At 36.7% G+C, this 18,320-nt stretch overlaps 1 protein-coding gene across 1 annotated transcript in view; it reads right to left on the bottom strand.

Moving 5' to 3' along the window:
* Nucleotides 1-18,320, bottom strand: part of Nmd3 (NMD3 ribosome export adaptor) — a 31,396-nt gene that overhangs the window by 7,212 nt on the left and 5,864 nt on the right. Inside the window, exons 5-11 of the mRNA XM_031374091.1 lie at nucleotides 13,211-13,291; nucleotides 12,126-12,254; nucleotides 11,013-11,103; nucleotides 7,411-7,489; nucleotides 6,428-6,524; nucleotides 2,662-2,779; nucleotides 653-798 (exon numbers count right to left, since the gene is read on the bottom strand). Coding sequence (XP_031229951.1) covers nucleotides 653-798; nucleotides 2,662-2,779; nucleotides 6,428-6,524; nucleotides 7,411-7,489; nucleotides 11,013-11,103; nucleotides 12,126-12,254; nucleotides 13,211-13,291 — 741 coding nt within the window. The remainder of the gene's footprint in view (nucleotides 1-652; nucleotides 799-2,661; nucleotides 2,780-6,427; nucleotides 6,525-7,410; nucleotides 7,490-11,012; nucleotides 11,104-12,125; nucleotides 12,255-13,210; nucleotides 13,292-18,320) is intronic.

Here is an 18,320-nt window from a genome sequence, read left to right as displayed (position 1 = left end):
ATGATTTGAAAGTCAAGAGACTGTCCACGTGGCTCCCCCTAACAAAATAAAGGGAAACATGACTTCTTTTAATTTATAAAAAAAAAAAAAGGCCTTTTCCCAATACATAAATAGAAAATTTAACTTATGAGACTGCAGTCCAGCAACCTTACCACATTAAGTCCATTTTTAAATTTTTTTTATTTTTTGTGAGACAGGGTGTCAGTCTGGTACTAGACATGTAGATCAGGCTGGCCTCAAACTCAGAGCTCCAAATTCCTCTGCCTGAGTATTGGCATTAATGGGATACACTACCACACCTTATTTCGATGACTCCATTTTTAAAAAATTGTATTTCTTACTTGTGTATGTTTAGTGTGTTTATGAGAGGGGACACTGGCACATGCCATACACAGCACACAGCACACATTTGGAGGTCAGAGGAAAACTCTGTAATGTGGGTTCCCAGGATTCGATGCAGGTCATCAGACATGCATTGTCTGATTTACCTGCTGAGTAATCTGTTATAGCCCCTCACTCACTAACTTACTTCATGGATGTTTTACTGTAGGTCTCCACATTTTATAATCACCAACAATTAAAAAACAAAAACTTTTAAAGAACTGAAATGATATTGTCACAAAATGAGTAAAAGCGGGTAGATGCTGCTTACCCTCTTTGAGATCACTCCTGCCCCTGCGCTTCGCTTCAGATCTCGGACTACGCTGCATTCTATCACAATAAACTCTTCGAGCTGTTTAGGATGGCATAAGCTATTGAAAGGATGACTCCAGAAAGTGTTCCCATCAATATCTGCAACTAAAATAAGCAGAACACTCAAAATAAGGTAACTGACAAATTTCCCGGTCATCTAATGCATTAGTCAGAAATACCTAGCAAACAAGCAGGAAGTAACTGGACAGCAAGAACTGAAGTCACTAAGTAAGTCAACTGAAGTCACTAATTAAGTCAACTGAAGTCACTAATTAAGTCATCACTCATTTCCATACATGAGCTCCAAACTCCCATGGCACAAGGGAAATGTCAGCTGTCAAAAATGTTACATCTCATTTTGTTACTATAATCTGAATGCCATAGACCAAATTCAAACAGTTTTATGGTGATTTCATTTACTGGAATTTCATGGCAGAAAGTCATTGGTCACCCCAGCTGCTTAGGTTATAGGACACAAAGCCTACTTTTGTCTAACAGGTAAGAAAGCCCTTGTCTGCATTCTGCAGATAGTTACTATTACTACAAATAGACCTTAGCTGATGGTATAATCGTGAGTTTCTGAAAAATAGCAAAATAAAACTGGTAAGAAACAAGAAAAAGATTAAGGAGACAAATACCAAAACTTCTTTCACTATGCAGTCTTCCTCTTTTAAAAAACTATTTATATAAAGATATCTTAAAATGACCCATAGTAATGATAAAAAGTTAAAATTCTAATTTAAACTACATATCCCAATGAATCATAGCTCAAATGTCCTCAAATTTAAAACAGCTATTTTAAAACTAAAACTAAAACTTGCAGACTAGGCATATAGTTTAACAGCAGTGTCCCTGCCTAACAGGCACAGGGCTCTGGGTTCAATGCTTGTTCACAGGCACACATACATTTGGCAAAAGACTTAGTAAAAAAAACTGCATGAGGCTGAAATTTTTCATAAAAATGAAAGGAAAAAACATATGAAATAGGGCTGGTTGAGATGGCTCAGTGGGTAAGAGCACCGACTGCTCTTCAGAAGGTCCTGAGTTCAAATCCCAGCAACTACATGGTGGCTCACAACCATGATCCGACGCCTTCTTCTGGTGCGTCTGAAGTCAGCTACAGTGTACTTATTTATAATAAAAAATAAATCTTTGGGCCAGAGTGAGCCGGGTTGCCTAGAGCGAGCAGAGGTCCTAAAAGGCAATTCCCAACAACCAGATGAAGGCTCACAACTATCTCTACAACTACAGTGTGTACTCAAATACATACATACATACATACATACATACATCTTTGTTAAGAAATAAAGTATGAAATATCTAAAAGTTCACAAAATTGTTTCTTTAAAAGAGGAAGAATGTATATAATACTTTAAAATTCTAAAATTTTTAAAGTACTAAACTTGCAGGGTGGTGGTGGCGCACACCTTTGATCCCAGCACTTGGGAGGCAGAGGCAGGCAGATTTCTGAGTTCAAGGCTAGCCTGGTCTACAGAGTAAGTTCCAGGACAGCCAAGGCTATACAGAGAAACCCTGTCTCAAAAAAAAAAAAAAAAAAAAAAAAAAAAAAAAAAAAAAAAAGTACTAAACTTTAACTATTAGTCTTCCAAAATAATATTATCAAGAATGACATTTGGGACTGGAGACGCAACTTGCTTAGAAAAATGCAGGCCTAGTATCCACCAGGCCTAGGCTCAATCTCCAGTAGTATGTAACTCAGTATCATGGCATACCTCTGTGATCCCAATACTGGGGAGGTAGAAGAAAGGGTGAAGAACTGAAGGTCATCCTTGAATAGATAGATATAGTTCAAGGGCAGCCTAGGCTACATGATATTCTGTGTCCAAAAAGAAAAAGAAAAGGAGGGTGGGTACTAAACAACATAAATGCCTTGAGCAATTACTGTTTACCATAAGGCCAAAACTGTTAAGATTTTCTTCCAAAGCAAAATTTAGTTCCAAATCTTACCTTGTAGGGTGTTTGGGTCTATGAGATGGATGGCACTAGTTACTCGAATACAAATACATATCTGGCTCATATTTCCAAGGCTCTGTGCCAGTTTTGGTGATAGACAGACAACATTATCCTAAGCAAAAAGAAATAACATCTAAAGTAAGGCTAATTCTAAATTAGCAACTCTGATAAACATTCATTAATAAACCTGATAAAATCATTCTTGCCCAACCAAACTGTCTGTCTGTCTGAATGAATGTAGAATAACCAAGCCTCACGATTTAGCCTACAGGATGCTACTACCATGCTTTGGCTCCACAACATTATCTTTAATTCTTGGGCCAACAAATGACCTGTAAATTAAGAGTCACAACTTCGACCTTTATGGTTTCTCTATACACTTTACACATTCTTAAGATGGTTCCATTTGTCTAACCTGAAATGTTTTTAAGAATTTTTTTTTATAACTACCTTCTACACCCATGTGTTTGTTAAATTCATTTCAATTTAATTGTAACATGAATTCCTGCTTGCTATTCTGTATGTTAATATAGTGTATACTCTAATCAAAGTATAACATTAAGAATAAAGTAACTTTCTAAATCTGTAACTTTTTTTGATCGTCACAAAACCAAGTATCAATGGAAAATATGTTTCTCTTAAAATAGCTAAATGTTTGAGTATGTAATTAAAAATCAAAGATTTAGTGACTGAAAAAGTCACATCTACATATACAATTTTCAATGGAAGTTACTACATAATTCAACAAGGTTACTTGTATGTTTCTTAACTGTATTAAGATACAAGTGGCTGGGTATGGTGGTACTTGGGAGGCAAAGTCAAAGAATCTCTGAGTTCCAATCCATCAAAGATTTAAGAATGAGACCAACAACAGAAAATAAATTTAAAAAAATAACTTGGTCACAAAGCTGTATCGTGCATTCAAGGCTTTTCCACTGACGTGTACATTAACACCTACTCCAACTTTTGGGTTTGAACTCAGGAGCTCCCAAAGACAAATATATAATCAGCTTTCCATATCCATGTGTTCCATACCCACTAGCTCACCCGACTGTGGATCAATTTTTTTTTTTTTTATTATTAAGCACTGTATCTGTACTAAACAGGTAGCCTTTTTCTTTGTTTTACTTAAAAATACAGATTAACTAATTAATAACCATGTACACAGCATATATACTATATCCTATGCTATATATTAGGTTTAAGTATTCTATAAGTAACATATAGTATACAATTTTATGAGGAATTGGTACATCCCTGAAGTTTAGCATCTAAAGCATCTACATCTACAAGGACTCTAATTACCTACACATGCCATGCCACAATACTCTATCTCCTTTCATTGCACTTAATGCACAGGCCTAAATATACTATCATACCTAAATTTGTATTATCCAGGCTTTTATTGTATTAAAATGAGGACTGGCAAAAAGTAGAACTCAGATAACTATTTTTGGCTAGAACACAGCTAGTGCCATTTGCTTTCATATTATAATCCCCATCTATGCATACATCAGGTACATATACAAAACTCTTACCCACACATATTCCAAAGTGACTTACTATCTTTTAGCTATCGTTTCTTATAATGTGAAGTCATGGAATTATTGTATGTTCACTAGGATTTTAATATTTAATAAAAGTGAATTGTAAAATTTTACAATCAACTTTTTTTGCTAATTTTAGTGCTTGTGTGTGTGTGTGTGTGTGTGTGTGTGTGTGTGTGTGTGTGTGTGCGTGCGTGCGCACATGTGCTGGTGGGCACCATGTAAGAAGTGCTACTACAGTGGGCACGTGAGCTCCCTGGAGGCACTACAGTGGTGCACTCTGGACTGCTTGTTACTGATGTCCTTCTCATGTCTGTCATTGCCACACTCCTCACTTATGTGGCTTGGTGTGAGTGGACACCAAGAGACCCTCACTGCCTGTAGCCTGGTGTGATTACTTCCTGGGTGAGGACCCACTCTGTTGGGCAACTTTCCTGCAGGTCAACATGACGGTGAAAGTTCTTGAGGTAATGAAATGCTGTTTAGATGAATTAATGATTTTATAGAATTCCTGATTTAAGTAATTTTAGGAAGCTTAATATAAATAATCTTGGCATAGTAAGATAGCTGATACAAAGTTTATAAAGTCAGAATCAAGAATAAAGTATGCCCCTTCCTCACAGAATGACAAGAGCTACGTGAGTAAGAAAAAGAAGTACAGTGAGCGTTCATGCATTGCAAGCACATAATTGTAGTAGCAAGAAAAATAGGCTTGGGACAAGTTAACGATCAAAGAAAACACTCACTCCAGGTTAGGACTGAGTTCCTTGGTCTTGTGATCTAGGAATGTGGTTTCAGGAGTACACCACGAAATAGAAAGGTTATAAATAAAGAATAAACAATTCTATTATGAGTGTGTTATGGTTTGTACATGGTTGGCCCAGGGAATGGCACTATTAGAAGGTATGGCCCTGTTTGAATAGGTGTAGCCTTTATGTAGTAGGTGTGTCACTGTGGGTGTGGGCTTTAAGACCCTCACGCTAGCTGCCTGGAAGTCAGTATTCTGCTAGCAGCCTTCAGATGAAGATGTAGAACTCTCAGTTCCTCCTCCACCATGCCTGCCTGAATGCTCCCATGTTTCCCACCTTGATGATACTGAACTGAACCTCTGAACCTGTCTGTAAGCCAGTCCCAATTAAATGTAGTCCTTTATAAGACTTGCCTTGGTCCTGGTGTCTGTTCATAGCAGTAAAACCCTAACTAAGACAGAGTGTAAGAACAGAGAACAGATGAAGATTGTCCAGCCTAGCTGATCATGATGTCAAAAATAGATGATCTATTCCTTAGCATAGAGACAAAGTTTGGCCTGCTTAGACTCTGTTAATCTATAACAAAAGATTTACTGCTTTTGGGATTACAATGAGCTTGTAGAAAGATAGATAGATTAGAATTGTTTCATTAGACATAAGTTTCCAAAAAACATACATACTAAACAACCCTGTTGTAATCTTCTCACATATGACAATTTTAAATCTGTTTTTTAAGAATACGTTTTTGTGATGATTATCTTTAGAAAATGTGTAACTTGTGGCTATGAGGTAACTTTCTTACATAGAAAGTCTTAAGGGGTATGAAAAGGGTTAAGAGAAAAAAAAAAACATTGGAGTCTGCCTTTGCTTCGACCACTCTGTGTGTGTATAATTTTCCCCTTTTTTCTCTAATCATTGGCTGCACAGGCAGCAGCCCCCTTCTCCCCTGATCGGTTGCTATCAGGACCAACTTGTCAGCTGTTTTCAGTACTGACCCCAATCACTGATGCCACAACTCGCTGTCAGATTCAGTTTTACCCTGTGGTGTCAAAGCTAGCCTTTGACAGTGTGAGTGTGTGTGGTATGTGTGTAAATGCATGTTCATGCAGGTATATATGTCGATATCAGAAGAGAACATTATAGAGTCGGTTCTCTCCTCTTTTTACATGGGTTCAAGGGATCCAACTGAAGTTGTCAGGCTAGCATGCCAAGTACTTTATAAGGGCTGACCCATCTCACCAGGCCAATCTTTTCATCATAATATACCAAAATAAAGGGCATTCTAATTCATAGTTTTAAACACATATTTTGAACCTTTTTAACAAAGTTGAACATGTGAGAAGTCATTGAAAGAAGTTATTCTTAATGTTTAGCCAGCCAACAGGAAACCAAGAGCAATAAATTATAACCAATAAATTACTTATTCTCTTATAGATAAGGATTAATTACATGAAAAAGAAGTACCTTGCATATTGGAACAATTTCCACAGAAAAAGTACTCTTGTAATTGTATGTGTTACTATGAATATCCTGGGAGATCAATCTTTGTGATGCTTTGTATCTATTAAGAAAAAAACATTATCAATAGAAAAGGACAGGTCCGTACTTATATAAACTTGCTTTTATCCAATCAAAGTTCAATGCCTACAAACAGCTTCCTGGTGGTGTGGTTAGCTTTAATTGTTAAGTTGATATAACCTAAAATCACATGAGAAGAACCTTTTACAGTCCAGAAAAGGACTGAGTTTGTCTATGAACATATCTGTGGAAAAACATCTTAAGTGAATTGATGGGGGAAGATGCAGCCCACAGTGGCTCACTCACTAGGCAGGGTCTTGAACTTTTTACAGAAATCTAGCTGAGCATAAACAACCAAGCAGGTGAGCAGGCATGTACACATTAATTTCTCTCTACCCTTAGATAAGATGTGACTCACTGATCTAATTAATCCATGATGGTAGACTATAACAACTATAAGCCAAATAAAACCCTTCCCTCCTCAAAGCTGTCAGGCTGTTTTTATCACAGCAACAGACATGAAACTAAACACAGGCCAAAGCCTAATTTTATCCATATTTCAAACCTTCCTCAGAATGACTATAGTCTTAGCCACATTAATGTACCTCTTAGGTCTTTGTTCTTGCTAATCTTACCTTTTAATATAAACTCAGCTTATGAATGCTTCTCCCATCTTCAAGTCCTAGCTCTTCTACCCATCTCTGTGGTTCAGCAGTACAGTGCCTAATACTATGGAGTTAGGTTTGACTACCAAAAGATTCATCAGCACTCTTTGGCTAATATAAAATGGATAACTCCATGTTTCAGGATTGTTTAAATATGCATACTAAAATTTTAATTGTAACAAAGTAAGTTACCTAAGCATGAAGAACAGATGAGACCTATATATCTCCCGTTGATTAATTTACAAGTATAGGTTTACAACGTACCTACAGGGAACTGTACTCTGCAGAAACTCCACCATCTTCTGAGCATGTTGTTTTGAAGAATAATAAAAATCCAGACCGTCTAAAAAAAATAATAAAAACAAGTTCTGCAAAGCAAGGCTTTCCTCTACATGACCACATCACAAAATCACTTAAATAATAATCAAACATAATCAAAACACACTATTAGAAAATATTATAGCCAAAATAGTTTAGGGATATCAATTAAGACTTGTTTGGCAAAAAGGCAGACAAAAATCAGATAAAATAAATGTTAACAAATAAAAGCAAGATTCATACTAATTTACAAGAACAAAATTCAAGGCCAAGAGAGAAAAAGAAAAGAGTACTTTATGTAATAAATGAAACAAGCTGCCAAGAAAATGACAAAAATTCACCTACCTGACATCCATGAAAAAAATTACATACTGAGACTGAACAAACGATATCTATCCCAGTACAGTATCATTTAACACTATCAACAAAGGAACAGGCAAATGCAAATCTACTGCTAAGAAGTACTTACAAGATACCTAAGTAAGAACTCCACTTACCCATAAAAGGTATAACGATACCAAGGAAAATAAAGTCACAGGACTTACATTTCTAGACATAAAATTAAGACTGTATGGAACTAGCATAAAAGTATAAGTTCATGCAAACTTGTGATTGCAAAAATAGGCTATTACATTTAATCAACAGAACAACAGTATTTTTTAATAGAGAAAAAAATAGTTCAATCCCCCCCCCAAAAAAAGAGGAATTTAGGCACTTCATACCAATTCAAGAGTTAAGACCTATGAATTAAAATTATAAAGCATGTAAAAAAATACATATTTTTGTAACCTTAACTGCCTAGAAGAGGTTTAGACCAAACGAGTCACTTAGTACACTCTTCAACCTGTTGAGCTGCCTACCTGCAGGCTGTGTGTACAGTATATTCCTGCTTCCCAGATTTGTGAGCTATCACACATGCTTAAGTGATGCAGCTGATCTTGAGTCATTTCTACTCCTCTAAGTAACCCCATGTACAAGGATAAACATATAATTATTCAGTGCTATTCTTGGTAAAAAATAACTATAATTCCATTAATAAAGATATCAATTTATATATATCCAATGACTAAGGACTATCACACAACAATTAAAAATAATTAAATGAACTATATGCATTGTTGGTAAATGTTTTCCAATGTGTTAAAAGAAAAACCAAAGTTATGGAACACTACATGAGAACAACTATTTAGAACTTTCAGAATATATTTTGTTTTAAGGAACTACATTATCTTTAGATAACAGGTGCATAAAGATAAACTGGGGAGGGGCTCTTTATTTACACATGCTTTGAATTTTTAGATTCTTAAATACATCCTGTTTCTATTAATGTGTGTGTGCGCGCATGTGTGTTTATGCACATGTGTGCAAGGTACCAATAGGCCAAAGAAAGCATTAGACACCATGGAGCTAGAATTACAGGTGGATTTTTGAGCCACTGAAAATGGGTGCTTGTAACCCAACTCCACTCTCTAAAAGAACAACCAGCTCTTACCTGCTGAGCCATCTCTCCAACTCCAATTATTTTTGTCTGAGTTACAAATATACAAGCTAAGGAGAATATTCATTTAAGTCAAAACTTAGTAAAATTAATAAAGAAAACAGACTTTAGTTGAAAGAAGGGTTGTTATAACCTGCGGCACTGGGGTTTGACAGTAATTTAAAAATGTATCCAGTCTTTTGACAACAAAACATTCTGTGGGAATAATTTCTACCACAGTCCTTAGCCAGAATACAAATGTGTCCCTGCCTCGTACCTCCTTTCTTCTTTTAAACTCACTCTCGTGTCGCCCAGACAGGCTTATACCAAGGATGATCTTCAAACACTTGCTCCTCCAAATCTCAAGGGCCAAGACTAATGGCATGCAATACCACCAGCTTTGAGTTTATCAACACACTTTTGCCTAGGGATCAGCCAATAAATAAACGAATACACAAGATATCACTAAACTGTTTCATGATGGAGACAATCCTATGCCTTCTAGGAATACACTGAACCTAGAGGCATAAACTAAGTTTCTCACATAACTGTCTTTTCAACTTAAGGGATTTGGTCATTTCCTCACAGTCACCACCACTAAATCTTTATTTTAAAAAGTGACTTAGGAAAACAACTTATCTAACAATAGCAAACAGCATCCAAAACCTATTGTTAGCAGGAGTCCTGCGTTTGCTTCAGAATAGTTATATTTTAAATTATTAATTTCAGAACTATGGATGACATGTCCATCAAATATGTAAGTATGCTGCAGCTACAGTGACTGCTATTGGCCTGTAGTGTCACTCAGGCAGTCATGCAAAACCCACATGCCAATTCCTACCACCCTCAAAGAAAACATACCAAACAAAAGACAGTAAACTATCTTATAAACCACTATGAGACTTTTCAAGTTTTAAAACTCTATTCAGACATTTCATTATTTGTTCATCCCTCTTTATTCAATGACTTCACACTGAACTCTATTTATCACAAATACTTCTCAGTATATAAGATACAAGGAAACAGTACTTCTAATTAGAGCAATTTTCCCCATACAAAACAAGGTTTTGGGGGCTGGCAAGATGGCTCAGCAGGTAAGAGCACTGACTGCTCTTCCAAAGGTCCTGAGTTTGGACCCCAGCAACCACATGGTGGCTCACAACCATCCATGATGAGATCTGACGCCCTCTTCTGGTGTGTCTGAAGACAGCTATAGTGTATTCTACTGGAGTGAATGGGGCTGGAGCGAGCAGAGGTCCTGAGTTCAATTCCCAGCAGCCACATGATGGTTCATGGCCACCTGTACAGCTACAGTGTATTCATACACATAAAATAAATAAATAAATCTAAAAAAAAACAAAAAAGTTTTGATGAATTTTTTGTAGTATTTTACAATACATTAATGGAGTTACTTGGCTTATTCTTTAAGTAGCAAGATAAGCAACACAGAGCAAAAATTAATATTAATATGTCACATTCTAAGCACAAAGAATGATGTCTGTCTATCACACATGCTGGTATGGTTAAGAACTGTATTGGCCTTTCTAATTTCTTTTTTGTTTGTTTGGTTTTGTTGTTATTTTTTTCCAAGACAGGGTTTCTCTGTGTAGCCCTGGCTGTCGTGGAACTCACTCTGTAGACCAGGCTGGCCTCGAACTCAGAAATCTGCATGCCTCTGCCTCCCAAGTGCTGGGATTAAAGGCTTGCTTAACAAGTAGGATAGAAGAACATCAGGGAGCGGGGCAGGAAGGGTGTAGGGAAGACACAGGACAGTTCTAGATATGTACTATCCAGAATAGCCACTAAAGTCAAGTGAGTTAAATATCAACTAACAGAAGAAAATTCAATTCCTCAGTTAGAGTAGCTAGCTATACTTCAAATATTAGCCACATGTGGACAGTCACTACCATTGGACAGTGCAGACAGAAAATTAACGTTGCTTTCTTCTTATCCATACATCTGTATGAATTTTTTAAAGAATTTTTTTAACCATTTAAACTTCTGAGAAAGATTCTGAATAACTGAAAGAAAATTTTGACACTGTTTCAAATTCTTTTAAGTTTGAACTCACCATGAATCTCCTTAATACGTAGTGTATTCTGATGCATTCCATATTTTAGAATCAACTGTTCCAGATAGTAGAATGTTTTCTTGTGCAGAGTCTAAATATCCATGCATTAGAGAATCAATAAATTACATATCAAAAGTGCATTAAGAAATATAGTATAAATACATATATCATCTACAAATATAGAACACTGATTTTTCAAACAAAAAAATCCTTTAAAAATTTTCTAAAACATAAAATAGTAATGTATTTCCAAGTTGAATGTTCCAGGATCCTAGACTCTGGTTATGTATAAAGGACTTAGGGAACTGAGAAGATTTTATCGGCTACTGAAAATGGACAGTGACCACAAGAAGCTCAAGAAGAAGGAAGACCAAAGTGTGGATGCTTTGGTCCTTCTTAGAAGGGGAACCAAAATAATCACGGGAGCAAATACAGAGACAAAGTGTGGAGCAGAGACTGAAGGAAAGGCCATCCAGAGACTGCCCCACCTGGGATCTACCCTATATACAGCCACCAAATGCAGACACTGTTGTGGATGACAAGAAGTGCTTGCTGACAGGAGCCTAATATAGATAGACGTCTCCTAAGAGGCTCTGCCAGAGCCTGTACAGAGGCAGATGCTCACAGCCAACCACTGGACTGAACACAGGATCCCCAATGGAGGAGTTAGAGGAAGGATTGAAGGAGCTTCCCCGTAGAAAGAATAACATCAACCAACCAGACCCAGCTCCCAGAGACTAAACCACCAACCAAGGAGTACACATGGAGGGACCCATGGCCCAGTCGCATATGTAGCAGAGGATGGCCTTATCTGGCAAATGGGAGGAGAAGTCCTTGGTCCTATGAAGGCTTGATAGATGCCCCAGTGTAGGGGAATCGAGGGCAGAGAGGTGGGAGTAGGTGGGTGGGTAAAGGAACAAACACCCTCATAAAAGGGGGTGGGGGGAATGGGAAAGGGGTTTCCTTGGAGGAAACTGGGAAAGGGTATAACATTTGAAATGTAAACAAAGACAATATCTAATTTACAAAAAAAATAATACATAAAATGTATTAAAAAAATGGACAGTGATGAAATTCAGGATTCAGAATCCACTCATCATCTGCTTTTAATACCTTCTGCCTGACTTGGATCACAGCCTTCCAGAAATCCTTAGCTTCTACTCTATGACAGTCTCCACACATTTGGGACTGAACAATATAATCCACCACAAACACTTGCTGCAGGATAGCACCATTCATCACCTGGAAAAGAAAGCAATTGCACTCCTTCATTCCTAGTTGTTCAATAGTGAATATTTTAATTTAAAAAAAATCAGTAATTTAAAATGTTTTCTATGAATGCATTAAGGATATCAATAACCCAAAGTTAAAATCATAAAACTAAGTATATTACATATTGGAGGGAGGGGCACAACCAAGAATTAAATAAGGAAGCTCATGCAAACTTATCAATCTCTCTACCCCTGAGCCATGTCCTCCAGTGGTTAGTAGAGGGACCCATGGAATCCAAACATTAGATTATCTTTTTAACTTTACCTCATGAAAAAGTGGCTATGAACATATTCTTTTAATAATGTGGAAGTAGGAATGTGGTTTGATTGTACAGTGTTTGTCCCTTGTGCTGAAGCCTTGAGTTTGATTCTCACCACCACAAAGCTAGAATGCTGGCACACACCTAAAATCCAATACTTGGGAAGTAGAAGCAGGATGATCAAAAATCCAAAATTTTTATTGACTATTTACTGAGTTTGAGAACTAAATCTAAAAACGTTTTTTAAGTTGTACACACATGTATATGATATATATGTATACATGTATGCCTATGTGACACACAAAGAATTCACTTTTTGAAGAATATATAGGTGATAAAAACAACTATGGTGGTGCACTCAGTAGAGGCAGGAGGATCTCTAAATTCCAAACCAGCCTAGTCTACTAAGCTCTAGCCACCAAGGACCAGCTAGTGAGAACCTATATTAAAAACAAAAATCTTTAAAGAGACTACTGAACACACTAATTCTGAGCAATTATAGCTACTAGTCACCTAATCATGTCAGAAGACCAAAAGACAACAAAAAACTAAGATTTAGACTGTATTCATCCTTTTAAGTCATTTAGTCCATAAAATAATTTAACACTAGTCCCTCAGTCTCACTACTTGCAACTTAGCCATGTTTAGAAAAAAATGGACAGCTTACCTCTTTCTGAATTGTCAATTTAACTTTAAGTCTCTTGGAATGGGGCTCAGTCCAAACAAAGCCTGCATCGACAAGCCGAACCTTTAATAATAGGAGGAAAAAAAGAAATATAAGTCCCCACCTGAGAGGTGGAAAAATGACTGAATACCTCATTAATAAACAGCCTCATATCAGAGAGGCTTAAAACAGCAGCTAATGGGAATAAGTGCAGAGACCCACAGCCAAACATTAGGCAGAGAGCAAGCTAAAAATTAGAGCTTTACCAGATCCTTCCCATGGAGCTCAGAAAACCCTTTGGAAAAAGGGGCGGTAGAGGGGGAGGAGGGGGGATTGTAGGAGCTAGAGGTATGGAAGACACCAGGAAAACATGGCCCACAGAATCAACTGAGCAGGCTCACACAGACTGAAGCAGCAATCATGGAGCCTGCATGGGTCTGTACTAGGTCCTCTGCATGTATCTTACAGTTGTTAGCTTAGTGTTTCTGTGGGACTTCTAACAATGGGGCTATAAAGTGTCTCCAGCTTCTTCATTTGTTCTTAGGACCATTTTCCTCCTACCAGGTTCCCAGCCTTGATGGAGATATGTGCCTAGTATTACTGTTATTCTATTCCATCTTCAGCTGATATCCATGGGAAGGAAGCCTGATCTCTTCTGAAAGGAAATGGAGGAAGAGTGGATCTGGGAAAAAGGGGAGATGGTAGGAGAATTGAGAGGAGTGAAAGGAGGAGAAATTTATGTCAGGATGTATTATACAAAAGAAAAAAAAAAGGAAAAAATTAGACTCATAAGATCTTTAAAGGAACATGAGATTAAGATTAACATTACAATCACTATAAAAAAGAAAAAAGGCACTGGGCAGTGGTGGCGCATGCCTTTAATACCAGCACTTGGGAGGCAGAGGCAGGTGAATTTCTAAGTTCAAGACCTGCCTGGTCTACAGAGTGAGTTTCAGGACAGCTAGGGATATACAGAGAAACCCTATCTCGAAAAAACAAAAAAAAAAAAAAAAAAAAAAAAAAAAAAAAAAAAAAAAAAAAAAAAAAAAAAAAAAAAAAGGAAAAAAAAAAGAAAAAAGGTTTATCCCGAAAACCATAGCAAGAATAGCAACAAATGAAAAGGCAGCGCAATGACTATTCTATTGAATCAATCAAGAATTAAAAGTAGTTTTCACAGAGGGGAAAATATTATTTTAAAGAAATTAAAAAAAATTATCTTTAAAGAAAAAAAAAAGTACTGCTCCTCAAACAGAAATTTACTTTTTCATAAGAAAATGAATTGGTGTCTTTATTACCTAAAAGCAACCACACAAACATAAGCTTCTACTCAAGTTAAGATCTTTCTACATTAGTCTGTGGCTTCTTTATTTTTTCCTTTAAAGAATGGACATTTAGGGGAGAGATGGGTCAGTTCTAGGGGATCTGATACTTTCACAGACATACATGTAGGCAAAACATTAATGACCATAAAAAAAGAATTACAGAATGAGTTTCACGTTTTTTCAGAGAAATCCTGTCTGTAGGTAGGAGGATAGATATTCTTTTGAGAAATGTTCACATACTGACTACATAATTGTAAGACTGCTAGATCAGGAGCTAAAAACAGCTTGCTATTCTGGATACACTGAACATAATGCAGTAAAGCTAGAATGAAAGCTTTAGAACAAAGAGACAGAGAGAACAAGAATGGAAGCTTTGTAATAAAGTAGGAACCCGAACTAAGAGGAACCAGAAATAAGTAAAGCATGAGCTACATAAAAGATAATTCTATAGGATTTAATACCTATATATTAGAAAGAGGAAGAGAACATACACTAGTACAATAACCAAGTATGAGCTTAAACAATTAGGTATTACAATTTTTTTTGACACAAATAAACAACAGATTTAATAGAGAAAGATCCCCTCCTGGCATCTATGATATACATAAGCAGACAGTATGATACTGGTCTGAAGGTACACAGAAAAATCCATTAAATAACAGACTAAAAAGTGTGAGCAAGTAGATTATAATTATATCAAATCTGGTGAGAACAAGACTAGCCGACCGGCCAGTGCCCTGAGCAGAGCTTGGGCACAAGCTCCGCAGCCGGTCCCACAACACCCAGAGGAAGCTTCAATCCCAGGCGCTGTTAACAATCCTAAGGTCACAGAATCACAGAATCATAGGATCACAGAAACAGCTTGACTCTGAGGTGTTCTGACAAAACCAGGATCACAGGAAGGACAGGCTCCAGTAACATTTAGCAAGGGTAGGTAGCACTAGAGATAACCAGATGATGTGGGGTAAGCAAAAGAATACAAGCAATACAAACAAAGGTTCTTGGCATCATCAGAATCCAATACTCTGTGTCCTTGTTTAGCATAGCAAGTCCTGGACACACCATTACACCGGAAAAAGCAAGATTCAGATATAAAATCACTTCTCATGGTAATGATACAGGACTTTAAGAAAGACATACATAGCACCCTCAAAGAAATACAGGAGAACACAGGTAAAGAGCTAGAAGCCCTTCAAGAGGAAACACAAAAATCCCTTAAAGAACTACAGGAAAACACAATCAAACAGGTGAAGGAAATGAGCAAAACCATCCAGAATCTAAAAATGGAAATAAAAAAAAAATAAAGAAATCACAAAGAGAGACAACCCTGGAGATACAAAACCTAGGAAAGAAATCAGGAGTCATAAATGCAAGCATCACCAACAGAATACAAGAGATAGAAGAGAGAATCTCAGGGGCAGAAGACACCATAGAAAACATTGACACAACAGTCAAAGAAAATGCAAAAAACAAAAAGCTCCTAACCCAAAACATCCAGGAAATCCAGGACGCAATGAGAAGACCAAACGTAAGGATAATAGGTATAGAAGAGAGTGAAGACTCCCAAGGTAATGGGCCAGTAAATATCTTCAACAAAATTATAGAAGAAAACTTCCCTAACCTAAAGAAAGAGAAGCCCATGAATATACAAGAAGCCTATAGAACTCCAAATAGACTGGACCAGAAAAGAAATTCCTCCTGTCACATAATAAAAACACCAAATGCACTAAACAAAGAAAGAATTTTAAAAGCAGTAAGGGAAAAAGGTCAAATAACATATAAAGGCAGGCCTATCAGAATTACAGCAGATTTCTCACCAGGGACTCTGAAAGCTAGAAGATCCTGGGCAGAGCACAAATGCCAGCTACTATACCTAGCAAAACTCTCAATTACCAGATGGAGAGAGCACAAATGCCAGCCCAGGCTACTATACCCAGCCAAACTCTCAATTACCATAGATGGAGAAAACAAGATATTCCATGACAAAACAAAATGTACACATCTTTCCACAAATCCAGCCCTACAAAGGATAATAGATGAAAAACATCAACATAAGGCGCAAAACTATACCCTAGAAGAAGCAAGTCATCTTTCAACAAATCCACACAAACCTAATTCCACCTCTTACAACAAAAACAACAGGGAGTAACAATTACTTTTTCTTAATATCTTTTTGTTTGTTTTTTTTCGAGATAGGGTTTCTCCCTGTGGTCCTGGCTGTCCTGGGACTCACTCTGTAGACCAGGCTGACCTCCAACTCAGAAATTCTCCTGCCTCTGCCTCCCAAGCACTGGAATTAAGGGTGTGCGCTACCACAGCCCGGCTCTTAATTTTTTTTTCTTAAGCCTGGCTCTTAATATCTTTTTTTTTTAAAGATTTTATTTTTTTTTTAATGTGTGAGTACACTGTAGCTGTCTTCAGATACATCAGAAGAGGACATCAGATCCCATTACAGATGGTTGTGAGCCACTATGTGGTTGCTGGGATTTGAACTCAGGACCTCTAGAAGAGCAGTCAAGGCTCTTAACCACTGAGTAATCTCCCTAGCCCTCTTAATATCTTAATATGAAAATTAATATTACCAACACATCCTAATTGATTGAAATCTAAAAATATGAGGAATTAGAAATTTGTTGATTGTCACCCAACGATCTCTCTAATTTGGTAACTGGAGAAATAGGTCCAATATTGTACAATCCATATACACTTTCAGCTTGTTTGTTACAGTGTCTTGCTGTGTACAACATAATGGTCTTGAAATCATGTTTCTCCTATCTCAGCTTCTCTATTAGTAGTATTGTTTATTTCATGTTTTTACACTATACTATGGTTTTTAGAGCAGCTTACATATTTCAAAAGTATTTATACAGCCAAAAGAAATGTAGACAATTAATGTGGGGGGAGGGGGCTTGAAAGAGAATAGCAAAGAGTGAGACTGAATGCTTTGCTTGACATTTGTAACTCTTATATCAAGTTTGAAGAAGAGGACTTTATAAGTTCCTCTGAGATGAATACTTTTCCAAATTATCACAGCCAATGAACCAGATTCTCACCCTCACCTAATGTCTGTGCCACCCTCCAAGCAGAACCATTGTTCATTGAAACAGTTGATGAGTAACTTTATGGATAGACCATCTTAATACACTTTTCTTAAATGAATGTAACCTATTCTCTGTGGGCTGAGAATAAAGTCACTCACTCAACTCAAATAGCTTTAACCATAGCAGGAAGTCTGTATCCAAAAATCATGCCTACAATTCATTCCTTGGTGCAGCAGAACTGTCAACTCTCAGCTTAGCTACGATGGAGGTAAAATCCTTTGGTGAGGTGAGGGTCATTGAAGTACTACAGCCTTATTACAATGAAGTCCAATGTCTAAAAATTGTTCTTATTTTGGGCTTGTAAGAGCCAAAATTTTAAGCTCTACTAAATATAAAACAAACACACAAACAAAAAGACCTTATATATTTATATTCATTTAAGAAAATACTAGTAGTGATGCATTATTCTGAAATATTTAGTTAATATGTTTGGAGTTATTTAAAATTTATATTGAGAAAAACGTATGTATTTTCAGTATTGCTGCAGACAAGCATCTACATAAGACTGTTAAATTGATTGTTGTCTTATATCAAACAACTTTTATAACTCATTTTTATTGTTATATTTTATAAATTTTTAAGGAATATGACAAAAAAAGATATTGTAGGTATTAAAGGTGGCTGTCTGGGAGGAGTTGGGGTACAAAAGGGAAACAAGAATGTGATTTAATTCTATTTACTTAAAATATG

The sequence above is a fragment of the Mastomys coucha genome, unplaced genomic scaffold (assembly GCF_008632895.1).
Source record: "Mastomys coucha isolate ucsf_1 unplaced genomic scaffold, UCSF_Mcou_1 pScaffold16, whole genome shotgun sequence".
Classification (NCBI taxonomy): Eukaryota; Metazoa; Chordata; class Mammalia; order Rodentia; family Muridae; genus Mastomys; species Mastomys coucha.
Note: the sequence above shows the minus strand (reverse complement) of the source record. Positions and strands in the feature narration are given on the sequence as shown.